The sequence below is a fragment of the Crassostrea angulata genome, chromosome 10 (genome assembly GCF_025612915.1).
Source record: "Crassostrea angulata isolate pt1a10 chromosome 10, ASM2561291v2, whole genome shotgun sequence".
NCBI classification, from domain to species: domain Eukaryota; kingdom Metazoa; phylum Mollusca; class Bivalvia; order Ostreida; family Ostreidae; genus Magallana; species Magallana angulata.
Genome location: NC_069120.1, coordinates 16,541,589 through 16,558,313, shown reverse-complemented (window position 1 = coordinate 16,558,313; position 16,725 = coordinate 16,541,589). Strand labels below are relative to the sequence as shown.

General features: G+C 33.0%; 2 protein-coding genes across 2 annotated transcripts in view; both read right to left on the bottom strand.

Annotated features, from left to right (window-relative positions):
• LOC128165373 (uncharacterized) overlaps window positions 1-8,771 on the bottom strand; it is a 37,710-nt gene extending 28,939 nt beyond the window's left edge. The window contains exons 1-5 of the mRNA XM_052829839.1: window positions 8,344-8,771; window positions 5,695-5,783; window positions 3,247-3,350; window positions 1,645-1,741; window positions 1,375-1,497 (exon numbers count right to left, since the gene is read on the bottom strand). Coding sequence (XP_052685799.1) covers window positions 1,375-1,497; window positions 1,645-1,741; window positions 3,247-3,350; window positions 5,695-5,752 — 382 coding nt within the window. The 5' untranslated portion in view covers window positions 5,753-5,783; window positions 8,344-8,771. The remainder of the gene's footprint in view (window positions 1-1,374; window positions 1,498-1,644; window positions 1,742-3,246; window positions 3,351-5,694; window positions 5,784-8,343) is intronic.
• A 2,899-nt stretch (window positions 8,772-11,670) lies between these two features.
• On the bottom strand, window positions 11,671-13,683 carry LOC128165375 (histone H1.2-like). The gene is made up of 2 exons (XM_052829841.1): window positions 12,408-13,683; window positions 11,671-11,709 (listed from the first exon to the last, which is right to left on the bottom strand). Exon 1 carries the CDS (start codon window positions 13,648-13,650, stop codon window positions 13,057-13,059), a length of 594 nt encoding a protein of 197 aa, XP_052685801.1. The 5' UTR covers window positions 13,651-13,683; the 3' UTR covers window positions 11,671-11,709; window positions 12,408-13,056.
• Between the last annotated feature and the right edge of the window lie 3,042 nt (window positions 13,684-16,725).

The window sequence follows — 16,725 nt, the reverse complement described above, 5'->3', positions numbered from 1 at the left end:
ATATGACACTGATTCAACTTACTATCACAATAACAACATGGAACTGATTCAACTTACCCTCCACAATAACAATATGACACTGATTCAACTTACTATCACAATAACAACATGAAACTGATTCAACTTACTATCCACAATTCCAACATGGAACTGATTCAACTTACTATCCACAATAACAACATGGAACTGGTTCAACTAACTATCCACAATAATAACATGGAACTGATTCATCTTACTATCCACAATAACAACATGGCACTGATTCAACTTACTATCCACAATAACAACATGGAACTGATTCAACTTACTCTCCACAGTATCAATATGACACAAATTCAACTACTCTTCACAGTATCAATATGACACAAATTCAACTACTCTCCATAATTACAACATGACACTGATTTAACTTACTCTCCACAATAACAACATGGAACTGATTCAACTTACTATCCACAATAACAACATGGAACTGATTCATCTTACTATCCACAATAACAACACGGCACTGATTAAACTTACTATCCACAAAAACATGGAACTGATTCAACTTACTCTCCACAGTATCAATATGACACAAATTCAACTACTCTCCATAATAACATCATGACACTGATTTAACTTACTCTCCACAATAACAACATGGCACTGATTCAACTTACTATCCACAATAACAACATGGAACTGATTCATTTTACTATCCACTATAACAACACGGCACTGATTAAACTTACTATCCACAAAAACATGGAACTGATTCAACTTACTCTCCACAGTATCAATATGACACAAATTCAACTACTCTCCATAATAACAACATGACACTAATTTAACTTACTCTCCACAATAACAACATGGCACTGATTCAACTAACTATCCACAATAACAACATGACACTAATTCAACTTACTCTCTACAATGACAGCATGGCACTGATTCATCTTACTATCCACAATAACAACACAGCACTGATTAAACTTACTATCCACAAAAACATGGAACTGGTTCAACTTACTATCCACAGTATCAATATGGAACTGATTTAACTTACTATCCACAAAAACAATAAGGCACTAAATAAACCTACCCTACTCAATAATAAAAAGCATCAAATTAATTAACTCTCCAAAATAACAATATAGCACTGATTTTACTCACACTCCTCAATAACAATATGACACTGATTCAAATTACTATCCGCCGTATTAATATGACACTGAATCAACTTACTCTCCACAATAACAATATGGCACTGATTCAACTTACTTTCCACAATAACAATATGGCATTGGTTAAACTAACCCTTCACAATAACAGTATGGCATCAATTTAACTAACCCTCTACAATAACAATGTGGCATTGATTCAACTTACCTTCCACAATAACATAGTGTATTACTGAGATGTTTGGGTTTTCCTGTATATAACACTGGTAGTATCCTTGATCTCCATCCACAACATTATTGATTCTCAGGTTCCAGGTAAAATGTGTGTTATCTGAGAGGGAAATTTTCCAAAGTCATCGTTTGTTATATATTTACAAAAAAATTCTTGTAAGCAGTAAATGAACTTTATTTTCTTTGAAATTACTATCAATGACCTTAATACACATAATTACCGTTTGTAATACATGTATCACTTTACCTTGAGGCCTTTCAATAGTGTATTTATTTTTTTCCTGGGACAGAATTTCAAAATTGACAGAAATTTTGCTGCCATCTTTCAGGTTTTTCCAGATAGCCTACAATTAAAAAAAAAAAGGAGAGAATAAAAGATAATGCATTTATTATAATCAAACTTAACATTTTGCATGTATTTTTTTTTTCAAGAACACTATCAATTTTCCACAATACTTGTTTATCAAGTTGGTGACGCCAGATGGTAAAACTTAGAAATCAAAAATGTAGGCTACTTAAAAAACATCATACATTACACATTAACATAAATTTAATGCAAATAATATTCAATGCATTACTTAAGTTCCTTTTTCTTGGAACAATTTATACAGTTTTTAAAATGTAAGAATTGTTACTTGTATCAAATAGGTCTGTTTTGATTTCACCTTCACAAGGAAGCCAATTGCATACAGTTTTTAATATCAACAATATCACTATGTATGATACAAATTTCTGGGGAAATTGTTTTCTTTTACATTGATTCCCCAGATACAATAAAATGCAGGCAACTTTGTACATTTTTTTCTTGCAGTACTGCAATTGATTGTTGTTGATGAGTACTTATGACAATTAATCCATAGGCACTTTCTGAACTGAATTTCATTCAGTTGCATAACTGAATTTCATTCAGTTGCATATAAGACAGATAAGGCTCTTTTCATTCCTATCCTTTCTTTGCACTTTTAAATAATACCATTTTTAAACATAATTTATGCTAGATGGTGATCAAAACATTACAAAATAATTCAAGAACAAATTATGCATTAAGTCATGTTACCTCTCAATGCCTTTAAGCATTGGTAACACACATACACCAGTACAAAGATATAAAAGGCCACGCATGGTGATGAAATTCTAAATAGAATAAACTTCAACTTTTTTACTACCAGGAATATTGATTATTGCAGTTAGAAAACTATCAGGAATCAAAGAAGTCTCCCGTGGCTGCAATGAATTACACCACATCACAACGTAATTTCCATTCTACTTTCATCAACAGAACCATACTTGTCCATAAATTGGTTATAAACTTCATATTTTTTTAAACTGATGCTGTCAGTGGCTATCAATTCAAAACAGTGATAGAACAAAGGAAATAGCCCGCCCAGTCTCCCACTACAAATGCCTATCTTCAATTGTTACCCAGCATAGACAAAATGATAGGAAGTTTTCCTGACATATTCAAGGACATACTTTATTGAGAACAGACAGTCTGTGATGCAGCATGCAGCATTAAAATATGAAAGAGTTCAGGATTTTTTATATGCCTCCTTTATTTGAGGGATAGTGCTTAAATTATTTTTTTTCTTTTTGGTGCTATTCAAGTGCCTGATAAAAATACCGGTACATGTTCCTTTAAAAATGTAATCAGCGACAGAAATAAGTTATCTTTATGTTTGATGATTTAATGGATTGGAAAAAAATCTGAAATTTTAAATTACTAGTAACAAACTGATCATTACAGAATACAAGTCTGTGTAAATGTGGCATAAGGCAAGTTATCACTGAGGTAAATGATGATATTCTTTTACTTCACCTTGATAACAAATATTGAGAAATTTAATCTGACCTTCTTTGCCCCTTGATCTTGAACCACACAAGGCAATACTACAGTGTGATCTGGATTAACGGTATAGCTTCCATTCTCCGATAACATCTTCAATTCAGCAGCCACTACATAAAAAAAAACATGTCAATCAGCAGAAGTCATTTCATTAATTATCATATTTGTAAAACTTAAGTACAACTATAAATAAAACTAAAATGTATCTGCAAAATCTATTACGGATTGTTTAGATGAATCAATTACCAGTACTGTAAATTTCTAATTAAACACGAGAAATTAATATCCACATAAAATCGTGAGAAGCACATCTCTTGGATTTTAAAATATTGCTTCAATTTTTCAGACAAATGTAAACTAAATGAAACTATGATAAAAATTTGGAAAATCTAATTTTAAAATCCCTGGGATCTGATGCAAAATGGTCAAATCGCAGAATTAAGAACTCAATAGACATCTAAATAAGGAATCTACTGTAACATACATGTATTAGAACCATTTTAACAAGAGGCCAATTGGCCTTAACGGTCACCTGAATAGCATATATCCCATACACAAACTTGTCATGGAGTCTCATATATGCATCTAATTAATTAGGTTTCATAAAAATGTAATCAGCAACAGAAATAAGTTATCTTTATGTTTGATGATTTAATTGTCTCATATATGCATCTAATTAATTAGGTTTCATACTGGAGTAGACAAATTATAAATTTGTAATGATGACCACATTTCAAAAAGAACTGTGAAACCTATAATTTTGGTGAAAAACTAAAAGATCTGGTCTACAAAATCATGAGTTCAGTTCCTTTCAGGTGTGTGGGAGTAAAGAAGATAATTTTTTAACGTTATATGCATTAACATCTATACATCCATTTTGGCCCTGCCTTAGAGTCAAAACCCATTCTTGAGGGGACATGAAGTAGAGGACTATCTGGTAAACATAATTATTAATCAGTTTTTTTATACAGATGTGTGAGAATAGAGAAGAAAATTTTTAAACATTATATGCATTAACACTATATTGCCATATTGCGCCTCCTCCCCCCCCCCCCCCCCCCCCCCCATGTCATTTTTACTTTATGGCCATATTGGCCCCACCCTAGAGCCTGAACACCGAACAAAGGGGTCATGATATTCACGATTTTAGTAGAGGCCCTCATGGACATCATCACCATGCATTCAGTTTTTTGCTCACATGTGTGAGAGTAGAGAAGAAGATTTTTTTAAGATTTAAAACATTTTTACTATATGGCCATATTGGCCCCACTCTAGAGCCTGAACACCTAACAAAGAGGTCATGAATTTCACAATTTTGGTAGAGGGTCTCATGGACATCATTATCATGCATTTAGTTTTTAACAAATATATATGGGAGTAGAGAAGAAGATTTTCTAAGATTTAATACATTTTTACTATTTGGCCATATTGGCCCCACCCTAGAGCCTGAACCCCTGACCCAGGGGTCATGAATTTCACAACTAAGATAGAGGGCTTCATGGACATCATAACCATGCATTTAGTTTTTAACAAATATATATGGGAGTAGAGAAGAGATTTTCTAAGATTTAATACATTTTTACTATTTGGCCATATTGGCCCACCCTTGATCCTGAATCCCTGACCCAGGGGTCATGAATTTCACAATTTAGGTAGAGGGCTTCATGGACATCATAATCACGCATTTAATTTTTAGAAAATATATATGGTAGTAGAGAAGAAGATTTTCTAAGATTTAATACATTTTTACTATTTGGCCATATTGGCCCCACCCTGGAGCCAGAACCCCTAACCCAGGGGCCATAAATTTCAAAATTTTGGTAGAGGGCTTTATGGACATCATAACCATGCAACCAGTTTTTTCCTCACTTGCGTGGGAGTAGAGAAGAAGATTTTTGAAAATTTAGCTTTTTTTGCATATTTGGCCCCGCCCGTGGCACCCCAGGGGTGGTAGAGCCATGAATTTCACAATTTAGATTCTTCTTACCATAGAGATGCTTCACACCAAAAATGGTAACGATTGGCTTAGTTGTTTTCAAGAAGAAGTTAAAACTGTAAAATTGTTAACGCAAGACGCATGACGCACGACGGACGAAGACCAATTGCAATAGGGCACCTGAGTGACTCAGGTGACCTAACAAATTAAGATCTTGGACTTTCAGTAGGACCTAGCTATCTATTTCTTGCATCAAAACAAGTTAAAAATGACGTGGTTTTAACCGATCTAAGCACCGATCGCATAGTCCAGACAAATTTTGTTATTTCAGAGAGCTATGGCTGAGTGGCTGACAATGAAATAGACAGGCCTACATCACATTCCTGTTTAACACAACTACCCAAAGTTCAAGCTCTTGTTGAAATGGTTCTATACAGTTTACTTTTAAAAGAGTCAAATAAATCAGATCCCTGTGCTGCTGGATAAAATGTAGTCAAGAACATTCAAGAAATACTTGCCCATGTATAACAGGTGAGCTGCTGTTATCACAGACAAAACTGCTTTGAACGAAGTCATTCTCAAAGTCCTTGCATCTCAGTCGAAGACTCTGGAAGAAATAAAGTACAGACTGTATGATCAGCCTCCAAGAATCAAACAGGTAGAGCAAGCTGCTTCATTTTACAAGATAAGTTGATCAATGAATAGGTTGCTGTGCTTCTAATGTCACTAGGATGGACTGCTGACTCATTCTCGTGTTCTATCAAAGTAATATTACCAGAGAAACAGTCTCTACATACCGCTACACACAATTTACGAAAATTAATGCTTTCTCTTGAAAATTTGATGAGCTGATCTGTAAATCTGGCTTAATTTGCAAATCTAGAATCTTTCTTAAAATACATGCATTTAAAGGTAGAAAAATTATCCATCAATGCACATAGTTCTGATCCCAACAGTTTTAAATTATGAATTGAACCCATTTAACTAAATAAATATTCAGGATTTTGCAAGCAAATATTGAAAGCTGTTTAAAATACACCCTTGGGTCTATCTCGAGTGTTGTATAACTGAAAATCTGCTAATTCATTCAGTATTTAATAAAATTGTCATTTTACTTTTTTTTTTCAAATAAATCAGCTAACAAAAGTAAAAAATTTATATTACCCCATTTTATCTTTATTTTTGCAGTTTATCTTTAAGTATTTACCATAAGTATTACCATAATACCTATAGAAATAAATGCATATCTCATCACATGAAATATCAAATTACAGTAAATGGCGTATGAAAAAAAAAAGTCATAAACATAGATGTTTACAAATTCATGTTTAGCTGTGAAAGCCTCTAAAGGTATGAAAATCTATTATGCAACATCTATCGCTAATCTGACTGAATGATCAATGCATCTTATTAAAGTGAAATTTATTTCACATCTCTATCTGATATGCATTATTGTCATCGTCGTCAAGTTAAAAATCTACATATTAAGCTTAAAGAGAGATGCATTGTAATAATCTCCCCAGCCATATGACATATGAGCTCAAAGGTGTCATTAAAATATTTTAATCCTCGCCAATGGCTGCAGACTGTCATCATTGTCCTCTGTGTGCTTTAATTACATGTAAGTTTAAAAATCTGTTTATTTCCCATGTTGTTTCCTAAATACCAGGAATATTTTATTTTCTTTTTTTTACAACACAACGTCCTGTACGTTGCATCTATATTTGAAAGAACCATGCATGGCTATGAATACAACCTACAAAAACTTTATACAGACAGACATGCAATCAGTGGAGAGTGGTAACTTACCTAATAAATTTACCCATTTATAAATAAAAGCAAAGGTCTATTTGTTAAAATATTTCCAAGAAATCAGAGAACATCTATGAGTAAACATGTACCAGTATAAAGGATAAACACTCAAAACTAGAAAAGGTTGAAGAAATGTATGTCAACTAACCAAATTTAAATCCAAAGAATTTTCAGGACATATGTATATATGTATTCATTTATATTTGCTCTCTCTCTCTCTCTCTCTCTCTCTCTCTCTCAATGTTGTTGCTGGTTTTAGAACCATTTTAACAAGACCTTGGACTTTCAGTAGGACGTAGCTATCTATTTCTTGTGTCAAAACAAGTTAAAAATGATGTCGTTTCAAGCGAAATATGCACTGATTGCGTATTCTTAGCTCAAAAGCCAGACAAATCTTCCTGATTTCAGAGAGCCATGGCCGAGTGGCTAACAATGAAATAGACAGGGCTAAGTCACATTGCTTTTTAACACAACTACCCAAAGTCCAAGCTCTTGTTAAAATGGTTCTAATATCCAAACAATAACATATGTGTGATAAACTAAACTGATCTACAATGCAGTATGTATATAAATGTGTATGTTCAACTTTTTGCATGCACTTTAATGGATCAGGTAAAAAAAAACAAAGCACTACAAATAATTAGTGTCAGAGCAATAGGCATAACTACAAGAGACATTTGCATACTAATTAGACATTTTCTCTCAAAGATCCCCCTTGTGTTTTAAAAATGTAAGTAGTTAAAAAAAACATGTACACAAATAAGGCAAACAACACTAGCTGAGGCACTCTCATGTTGTATCCAGACCCTCTGAATGATAATTTCTGTGTGGATATCTCATGAACAATAGCACCCAGAGATCAATGAAACACAGGTAGCCACACACTGAATGTTTAACCCTGGGTCTTACGTCAAACACAAATACTCCCTGAGGGCCATTAATAAATGCATGCAACTACATCATATTCCAACCAATGCACACAACTCTATTTCCTGATCAATATACATTCAGGTGGACTTTTATCGTACACATGCATACAAACAACCTAATTACCTTCATAAAATCTAAAATTGTAATATGAACTCACAGGCAAACAAAAGAAAAGATTTATGTTTACATATGGTGTCATTGAAGTAAGCTACAGTAGTTTCCTTGTAAGGTTTATTTGTAATCGAGCTAAATAAGGTATTTGGTTGTATGGTTCCATTTGATTACACCTGGATAAAATGTGATGCATCATAGTACCAAGGCCAGAACTGATCCATGTCAAGAAAATTCACAAATAAAATTGACACCGGGTGTCATTAGCAAAAATTATCATTAGGCTAGAGAGAATTCTGTAAATAAACACCTACCTTGATCTTTTATTTTATTGATATAGTTCTCCACCAGGTGAATTGATCACTTAAATCACAGAGATATCATGCAACAAAAATTCGAATGAAAACTGAGTCCTAAAAATAGACAAAGTTCCATTCAAATTCAGTCACGAAAAACAGAACTGCAATGTAGCCATTCAGTAAGGTTTTGTAATTTCACAATCATTTGAGCTTAGGATTCTGTGTCTCGATAGTTTAAAACCAGGTATTATCTACCTGTGTGTTCAGTCATGCAGAAACTGAGTAATAAAAAAAGTAAATGGATCACGGGATGAGAGGAGGTAATCTATTACAAAAGATCCATGGCGGCAATCAATGGTGCAGGTCAAGCAATTCTGCTTCTGCTTCCCTCGTAGAAATGTCAACAGTGCAATGTGGTAAATATTCCACAAAAAGACCATTGTTCATGCATTTTCAGAGAATCTTGAGGGTTTTTTTTTTTGTTTAACAACTATTTTATAATGATTAAACACAAACATAACAAATATACTTTTCACCTGTCTCCCTTGATCTATTAAAAATATGCACCTTAAAGATCATCAGATTTTTCTTTCAATTGTTTTACAATATTTATTTCCTTGATCAAGGTTTTCTTGCATGATCAGATTATGAAAATCCTAAGAATAGGTATGACATGCAACAATCATTAAGGTAAAGCTGATTCCTCGTTATGTATATCTTCCAAGAACTATAATCATTCTAAGATTGCATGGAAACACCCTTGGTAGTAAGACTTATCATGGTAATTAAAGATTTCCCTAAGACATGATAAATTTGATTTTAACAGATTTCCTTATAATAAAAGTTTTTTGCATAAAATATCAAACAAAATTTTAAAGAAGTGAGTTCCCTCTTAAATGTACAGTTTAAATGTCTAAGGTATATAAAAACATAAATAATTAAAAAACATTTCTAAAAATTTTAAAACATAAATAATTTTACCAAAAACTTAACCATATAATTTCTATATATCAGTGCATTAATGGTACTTAGTAAAATAGTTACAATTAACTTATTTGTCGATCAGCATCATACAAACATGACATCTAGGGTGATTTAACCATGCATCGGACACATACCTTGGATCGGACAACTTTGTTAATAAATATACAAATAAATGTGCATGCGCTCATGTGTTGTTTCGTATATTCCTGAATTAGAACAAATGAACTTTATCATTATTAAGAATTTGACAGTCACATTGTCAAAGAAATAGCAATATAGACATCGTAAAATGACATCAAATACGCCATTATTGAAAATTTAGTTACGAAGATTTTACACTAAAGCATATTTTGAATGTTGTGCGTTTGATTGTGAATTAGTGAAAATGCACTCTCTGCCTAAAATAAGTAGAAAGAAGTAAGTTTTGAAACAAAATTTGATTAAAATAAGTCCAAGAAATTTGAACAATTAATGTCAAGGTCATTATTGCACCATATGTTCATTTCACCATGGATCGGACAAAAGTTAACCATGCATCGGACAGTTTTCACTGCAGGATTTTTTCTAATAATATGGATATTATGTGCCCATTCCTTGTGATATACTTTAAATGTGAAGTAAAATATAAATTTAAAAAATAATTAATACAAACATTTTCCTCAAACCACTTAAAAATCGAGTTTTACGGACAAACCCTTTTTAGTCCAAAGTTCCTGTAGGAGCTGGCACGATAAAGAACCCCTTATGATAAATATTCCTTTAAACAGAAGCACTAGTCTAAATTCCTATATGTAGATTTAAGGACTTACATTAAAAGAAATATGAATTGCATTTGAATAAAATAATTTTTCCGAACCTTTGTATTTTTGCATTAAAACCAGAAAATGTTGTTATTTTTAATCTCTACTGTACTGCTATAGTTGTCCGATGCTTGGTAAATATTGTCCGATCCATGGTGAAATAGTTCAACGCTTCATTAATTTGCTTTATTTTCTACATTTTTAACAATTTCACAATTTTTTCTTCAATAATTAAGCAAGGGGAAAACCTGCAACTTTTAAAACAAGTTTTATTTATATTTGGACGATATTTGATGCGTGAACAAAGGGAAAAATCCAAAGGTGTCCGATGCATGGTGAAATCACCCTACATGTAAATTGCAGACAGAATTTTACAGGCAGGTTATACTCTACATAAATAATTTTTTGACAATTCATCAATGTATCTGTTTTGTTTAAATTAATGTTCACACAACAGAGGTCTAATCTGCATGTTCATAGCTCCAGGTCTGGACAAATCAGGTTGCCCAACCGCATATTTTTTAGACTGGTAACTACAGACCTGCAGTTACACATGGCTTAAATCATTTTGAATTAGTTTTGGAAAAAAATTTGATAACATAATAATTTAACATTTTTATTCATATGTGAGCAATATATTACAAAATATAAAAAAATGACCGGTCGTATAAAATACTGGCAATAGGACCAATCTGGGTAATGCGTCTCTTAATTAACATGTTTCATTTTAACAACTATGCTCAGATTCAGAAGATACATATACTACTGAGCATATACTCACTGAAATATTAGGTTGTATAATTATTAGCAAAATATCCAAGTTAGAAAAAGGCTTAGCTGATCTCAAGATTAGTATTTTAAGTTTTTTTCTAATATATAGTGGTCACATTTTAAAGATATACATGTATATGGACCTTTCTTATTCTAAGGGTCAAAGAATTAAGTCGTTAAATATTATAGTTAGTATTATACAGAACAGAATAGAACATTTATTTCTACTTCAGAGTATAATGTTATTATAAGTACAAGAGATGTATGCCGATGCTGGTTGGCAAGATCTGACATCATTACTCTATTTACCTTACAGTCGGTGAGCAGGGCATACCCATCTGACTAACATTGTATCATATTGTCACCGTGGAATTCTTCATAAAGAAGTGTCATTCCACTTATTTTATCTCAGTTTCAATGAATGGTGTTCCAATCTATATATCTGTACACTTATTAAATTCTACTATGTTTAGGTAAATTACTTCATTTCTTGCTTTGACAAGACCTAGATTTGCACATCCCCCCAAAGATAGAAGAAAAATTATGCAGATTATCCCGTACGTTTATTGTACACCACAACATCTGACAACACTAAGACGAGTATGACTAAGGGTATTCTGGCTATTGGAATTCTTTTTAACAATACAGGTCCCGGTGGTTGAGAAGCATGAGTTAAACTAGACTGTAGGCCTATATGTTATCTTCTTTTTTCAACCTTGAAATTGTGAATATTTTGTATCATTACGAGTGTCTTTTTAGATCAAAATTAATCGCAGAGCAAATTTACCTTTCCAATCTTGGTGCAGGGAAAACCTGCTTCTTCATTCTAAAAAAATACATTCAGGTAAATGAATGATATGATAAATATGAATATTTGAGAGACATTACATCATAGTAGTTGCTGAGTGGCTGTAAAAAAAAATCACTTTGTCACCATTTCAATGACATTGGTGTAATTTTTGTTTTGTGTAGATATATGAGCCCGTCCTATGATGTCGCGGTAGTTAAATCATTTTGTCGAAAATCTATCAATACGAAAATATATTCAAAAACTAATGTTATTGTGAGTTTCCTCTATCAAATTATACAAATTAAAGAGATGTGTAAATTTTGCACTAGTCTAAACAACACTGTAATACTGTAACCCATACTTTCATTAGTATGTTATAATGTTAATTAATAACTGCATTACATTTCCTTTTTTATTCAGATAAATGAATCATAATAAGTTTAATTATCACCCAACCCGGCGATGCAAATATTCTAATATTTGAGCTACGCAATTATGTATTCTTTTTAAAAATGTGTGTGTGTGTGTGTGTGTGTGGCAAAGGGGGGGGGGGGGTTACTTTTTAAGCAACCCTCTGTAAGCTGTGTAGGTTAGGGATTTGGGAGAACATCCTAGGAAATTCGAATTAAGCTATTGAAACCATCGTGAAAAGTGTTAAAATTTTAGTTTCGGGTAGCAAATGGAACGTTATTTTATGTTTGTTTTTAAGGCTATGTTTAAGAGTTTTAACCTACCGTGTTTTTGAAAATTCAGTTTTCCCTCCAGAATTAGCCAAGGAATTCGCTTTTTATACACAAAATTACTGTAAAAGTTAGACCGATATCGAAAATGTATTCCGGAAATTTTGTGTCACGAAAGATAACTCTCATCAACAACTAAGTAAATTTCATGCGCGGATCTCAGAAAATCATCTTACTAAATTCGATAAGTTATTGGAAATGCCTTCACCCCCTCCCGAAACAACAACATTTCTGACCCCATTCCATCCTGGGAAGAATTCTGGATCCGCGCATGCAACATATATTATTTATTATAAATATTTTGCTTTTATGGCGGGCACAAAAGACAATCCCTTCTTTCTCGCGTGCTAACACTCGTCAGACTTTTTTTCCCTTTAACCCACCCCATTACTATAAAATCATGAAGACAAATAAAACTCGTGACAAGCCCATGCGTTTTCATCCCAACAAAACAGTGAAGAAAACTTATTTTTGAAGTTTGAAAACAAAGTGTATCAAACTACAAAAATTGAGTTTGCTTCTTATAAACCATATGTACGTTTCTCTGCGTGTTATATAAGGCATCTTTTCGAAAAATTTGGTAGCCCTAAAAAGGGCTTTTGTTTGAATACTGCTGAACGCAGGCTGTTCTCATAGAGAACGTTTACTTCTTTGATGCTCCCTTCTTGGGGGTCTTGGCCTTCTTGGGCTTGGCTGCCTTCTTAGGTGACTTTGCCTTCTTGGGCTTGGCTGCCTTAGGTTTCTTGGGAGATTTCTTTGCAGCTTTGGGTTTGGCGGCCTTCTTTGGTGACTTGGCCTTTGCTGGAGATTTCTTCACCTTCTTAGCCTTCTCGCCTGCTGGCTTTTTGGCTGCCTTGGGTTTTTTCGCCTTGGGTTTCTTTGCTGCTGCCTTTGGTTTGACAGCCTTGGGTTTCTTCACAGCGGCTTTCTTCTCTCCAACGCTGAATCTTCCCTGAGCGCCGACACCTTTGCTCTGCTTCAATGCTTTGCTCTTGACGCCATTTTTCAGTGCCACCTTGATCCTGGAGTTGACTTTAGTGGCGTCGTTTCCGACCTTGAACTTGCTCATGACGTACTTCAAGATGGCCTGGCGGGAGGAACCTTTCCTCTCTTTCAGGTTCTTGATGGCGTCCAGAACCATGTCGATGTATTTAGGATGCTCTGCTGGCTTCTTGGGCTTCGCTGCTGCCTTCTTCTTGGGGCTCTTGGGAGCGGCGGCTGGTGCGGTATCTGCCATAGTTGTCGTTATCGTTGCTACTACCGTTCAGGTGAAAGCTCAAATGCTGACTGAAGTTTAAACCGACCGCTCTGGTATATATAGCCAGAGCGCGGACGTCGTTGAGAGCACCCAATCGATAAGCGCTAGTTTTCATGGCCGACATCAAAATCTACACGAAATGTGTCTGTTTGGTTTTTTTGAACGCAGATTACAAATTAACTATATACGATACGTGAAAAATAATAAATGTACGCTGTAAAGCGTATCTAAAACTTCATTTTCAATCAACAATGAAGACTATATCTGAAAACAAAATAACAAAAAATCTGGATTTAATGAAAAATTTACACGCGAGATACGGATTATGTTGCATTAAACATTGAATATCTTTGCTAATTTCGACAAAAATCGTATAATTTTGAATGGGAAAATAAAGTTTAGATATACATGTACCACAATATATAAAGAAATTGTTAGATCATCAGTGTTAAACAAAGTAATTACGATGAAAAGTTGGGTATGTAAAACACAAATCTCACCGCGCCATGAAGAACGCACATTTTACTGTATAAATATTTTTCAAAATTTTTGCTTCAAACAAGTGTAATTTTGACAAATTCAAGTAGAAATAGATTTTGGATATTGTTTTCACGCTTCGAATTCATTTTTACGAAATAAATAGTTAAATAAACGATTTTATTGGGCTTTGTTTTCTTGCATTGACTGGCGGTCTACATGGGTTGTTTGTGTTGTGATCGCTTGGACAAGAATCCCTTTTTGTTCATTTATTGTCATATAGGTACTTCTTTCGTTGATTTTGTTTAATAAATTGGGCATAGTTTATGATACAGGTTTCATTTTTCGAGAAATGAACCACAAAACTGAGCAAATCAACAGAATTTGCTTGCAAAATTTCAATGTTTTTGTAAACATGGCGGCTAACTGGATCCGCTCTGGGGCGAACGTTGCATACATTACATAAATGCATTTTCTGTCTTCAGTTGTATACCTCTGAAAAGTGTAAATGTGCAATTACTGAGATTTGCCAACAATAAAAATAAATGATAGATTAATAGGTGTATGCATTTTCGTATATCTATTTTTAGTAGAAATGACATAACGATATCAATTAAATTCCTACAATACATTTATAAAGAAATTGTTATGTTTGAATATAGTCATTGTATGCATATTTGTGCCTATTTTTGTAAAAATGTGTATACATGTTTGCTTGTATTTCATGACATTATCACAAATATTGCAAATTTTAACATTTGTTCTGACATTATGTTCAAATTATACATACCAGTGTGAAATATCAAACATTTTGAGGAATTCGAGCCAATTAGATTCATTCCAATAAGTATCCATGTATCTGTGGAAAATAAATACAATGTTATTAAAGTTTTAGATATCTTCAAAGGTATCATTGCCGTCCACTGACATTTTGTTTAAATATTTTTTTTCTAGATCTGATCAAACTTAATTAATTAATTCTACCTAAAAGTTGCTTTATTTGCTGAAGCATTCATTCTGGAAATTTTATATAAGTATACCGGACTAAACTCTAGAATTAAAATCAAAGTACATTTATTTTAAAAGTATCATATTTATGCAGAAATATGTCCACATTTCCTTGGCCGTGTTTTATCTGTAGAAAATGCACGTGCATTATGAAATATTGTAAAAATCGCCACATGGAGGACATCAGTCATCTTAATGTGTTATGTTTGCTTTAGTTCTTTATTTTATTTTACATTCTAAATTACAAGACAGAAAGAAAATAAAGTGATTAAATTTCAAAACTTAAATTATGCTCACTTTAATTTCAAATAAAACTTAATTAATTTAAGGGGTTTATTTAAAAGAATGAAGATGCTCATTTATTTTAAATTGCACACACTGCAAGAGAGGTTTACATTTTTGGCTGTACACCCTAGGTTCAATATATAAATATTAAAACGCATACATTAACTGCATGATATGGTGGCATATCTCTGCCCCTTGTGTGCAAGTTATTTTTCAATTAGTTATGTCGACATGCAAGATAAATATGTTGATATGCAAGATAGTTATGTCAACATGCAACATAACTATGTTGACATGCAAGAAAACTACAATCAATAAGAGTTATAAAAAATCTCAAATATCGCCAACATGTGACATCCAAGATGCTAGATACGCTACTACTGATGTCAACATGCAACTTATTTATGTTAACATGCAACTTCTTTATGTCGACATGCAGCTTATTCATGTCGACATGCAACTTAGTTATGTTAACATGCAAGATAAAAAAGTTGTCATGCAACATATTTATGTCGACATGCAACTTAGTTATGTTGACATACAACTTATAAGTTGCATGTCAACATATTCATCTCGCATGTAAACATAACTAAGTTGCATGTCAACATATTCATCTCGCATGTCAACATAAAAAAGTTGCATGTTGACATAAATAAGTTGCATGTCGACATAAATAAGTTGCATGTTGACATAAATAAGTTGCATGTCAGCATATTTATCTTGCATGTTAACATATATTAGTTGCATGTCGACATAAAAGGTACCATCTAGTATCTTGGATGTCACAGGTGGGCGATATTTGAGAATTTTTGAGATTTTGTATAATTCTTATCTGATTCCAATTTTCTTGCATGTCAACATAATTATGTTGCATGTCAACATAATTATCTTGCATGTCAACATATTTATCTTGCATGTCGACATATTTGATAGAAAAACAACTTGCACACAAGGGGCAGAGATATGCCACCATAGCATGAATATATATCTTAGAACATATATTTAGAGTATCTGTTCGATCGTAATTTTTAGCTACAATTATTTATTGATATTTCGTATTATAACATCATTTACACGAAAGTTATTGTGCATTTCAAAAGTCGTAAAAAGACATTTATTAAACGATAATATTTTTTTATAACATGCATTCATGTATTATACCATTTAAGAGTCTTCATGCAAATAAAAAGCTCCGGATACTAAAATGTAATTGTAATCATTTGTACGGCGGCCGCACACATGCATAGAAACTTGTCTTAGTTAACGGTTTGGTTGTCGCTATTT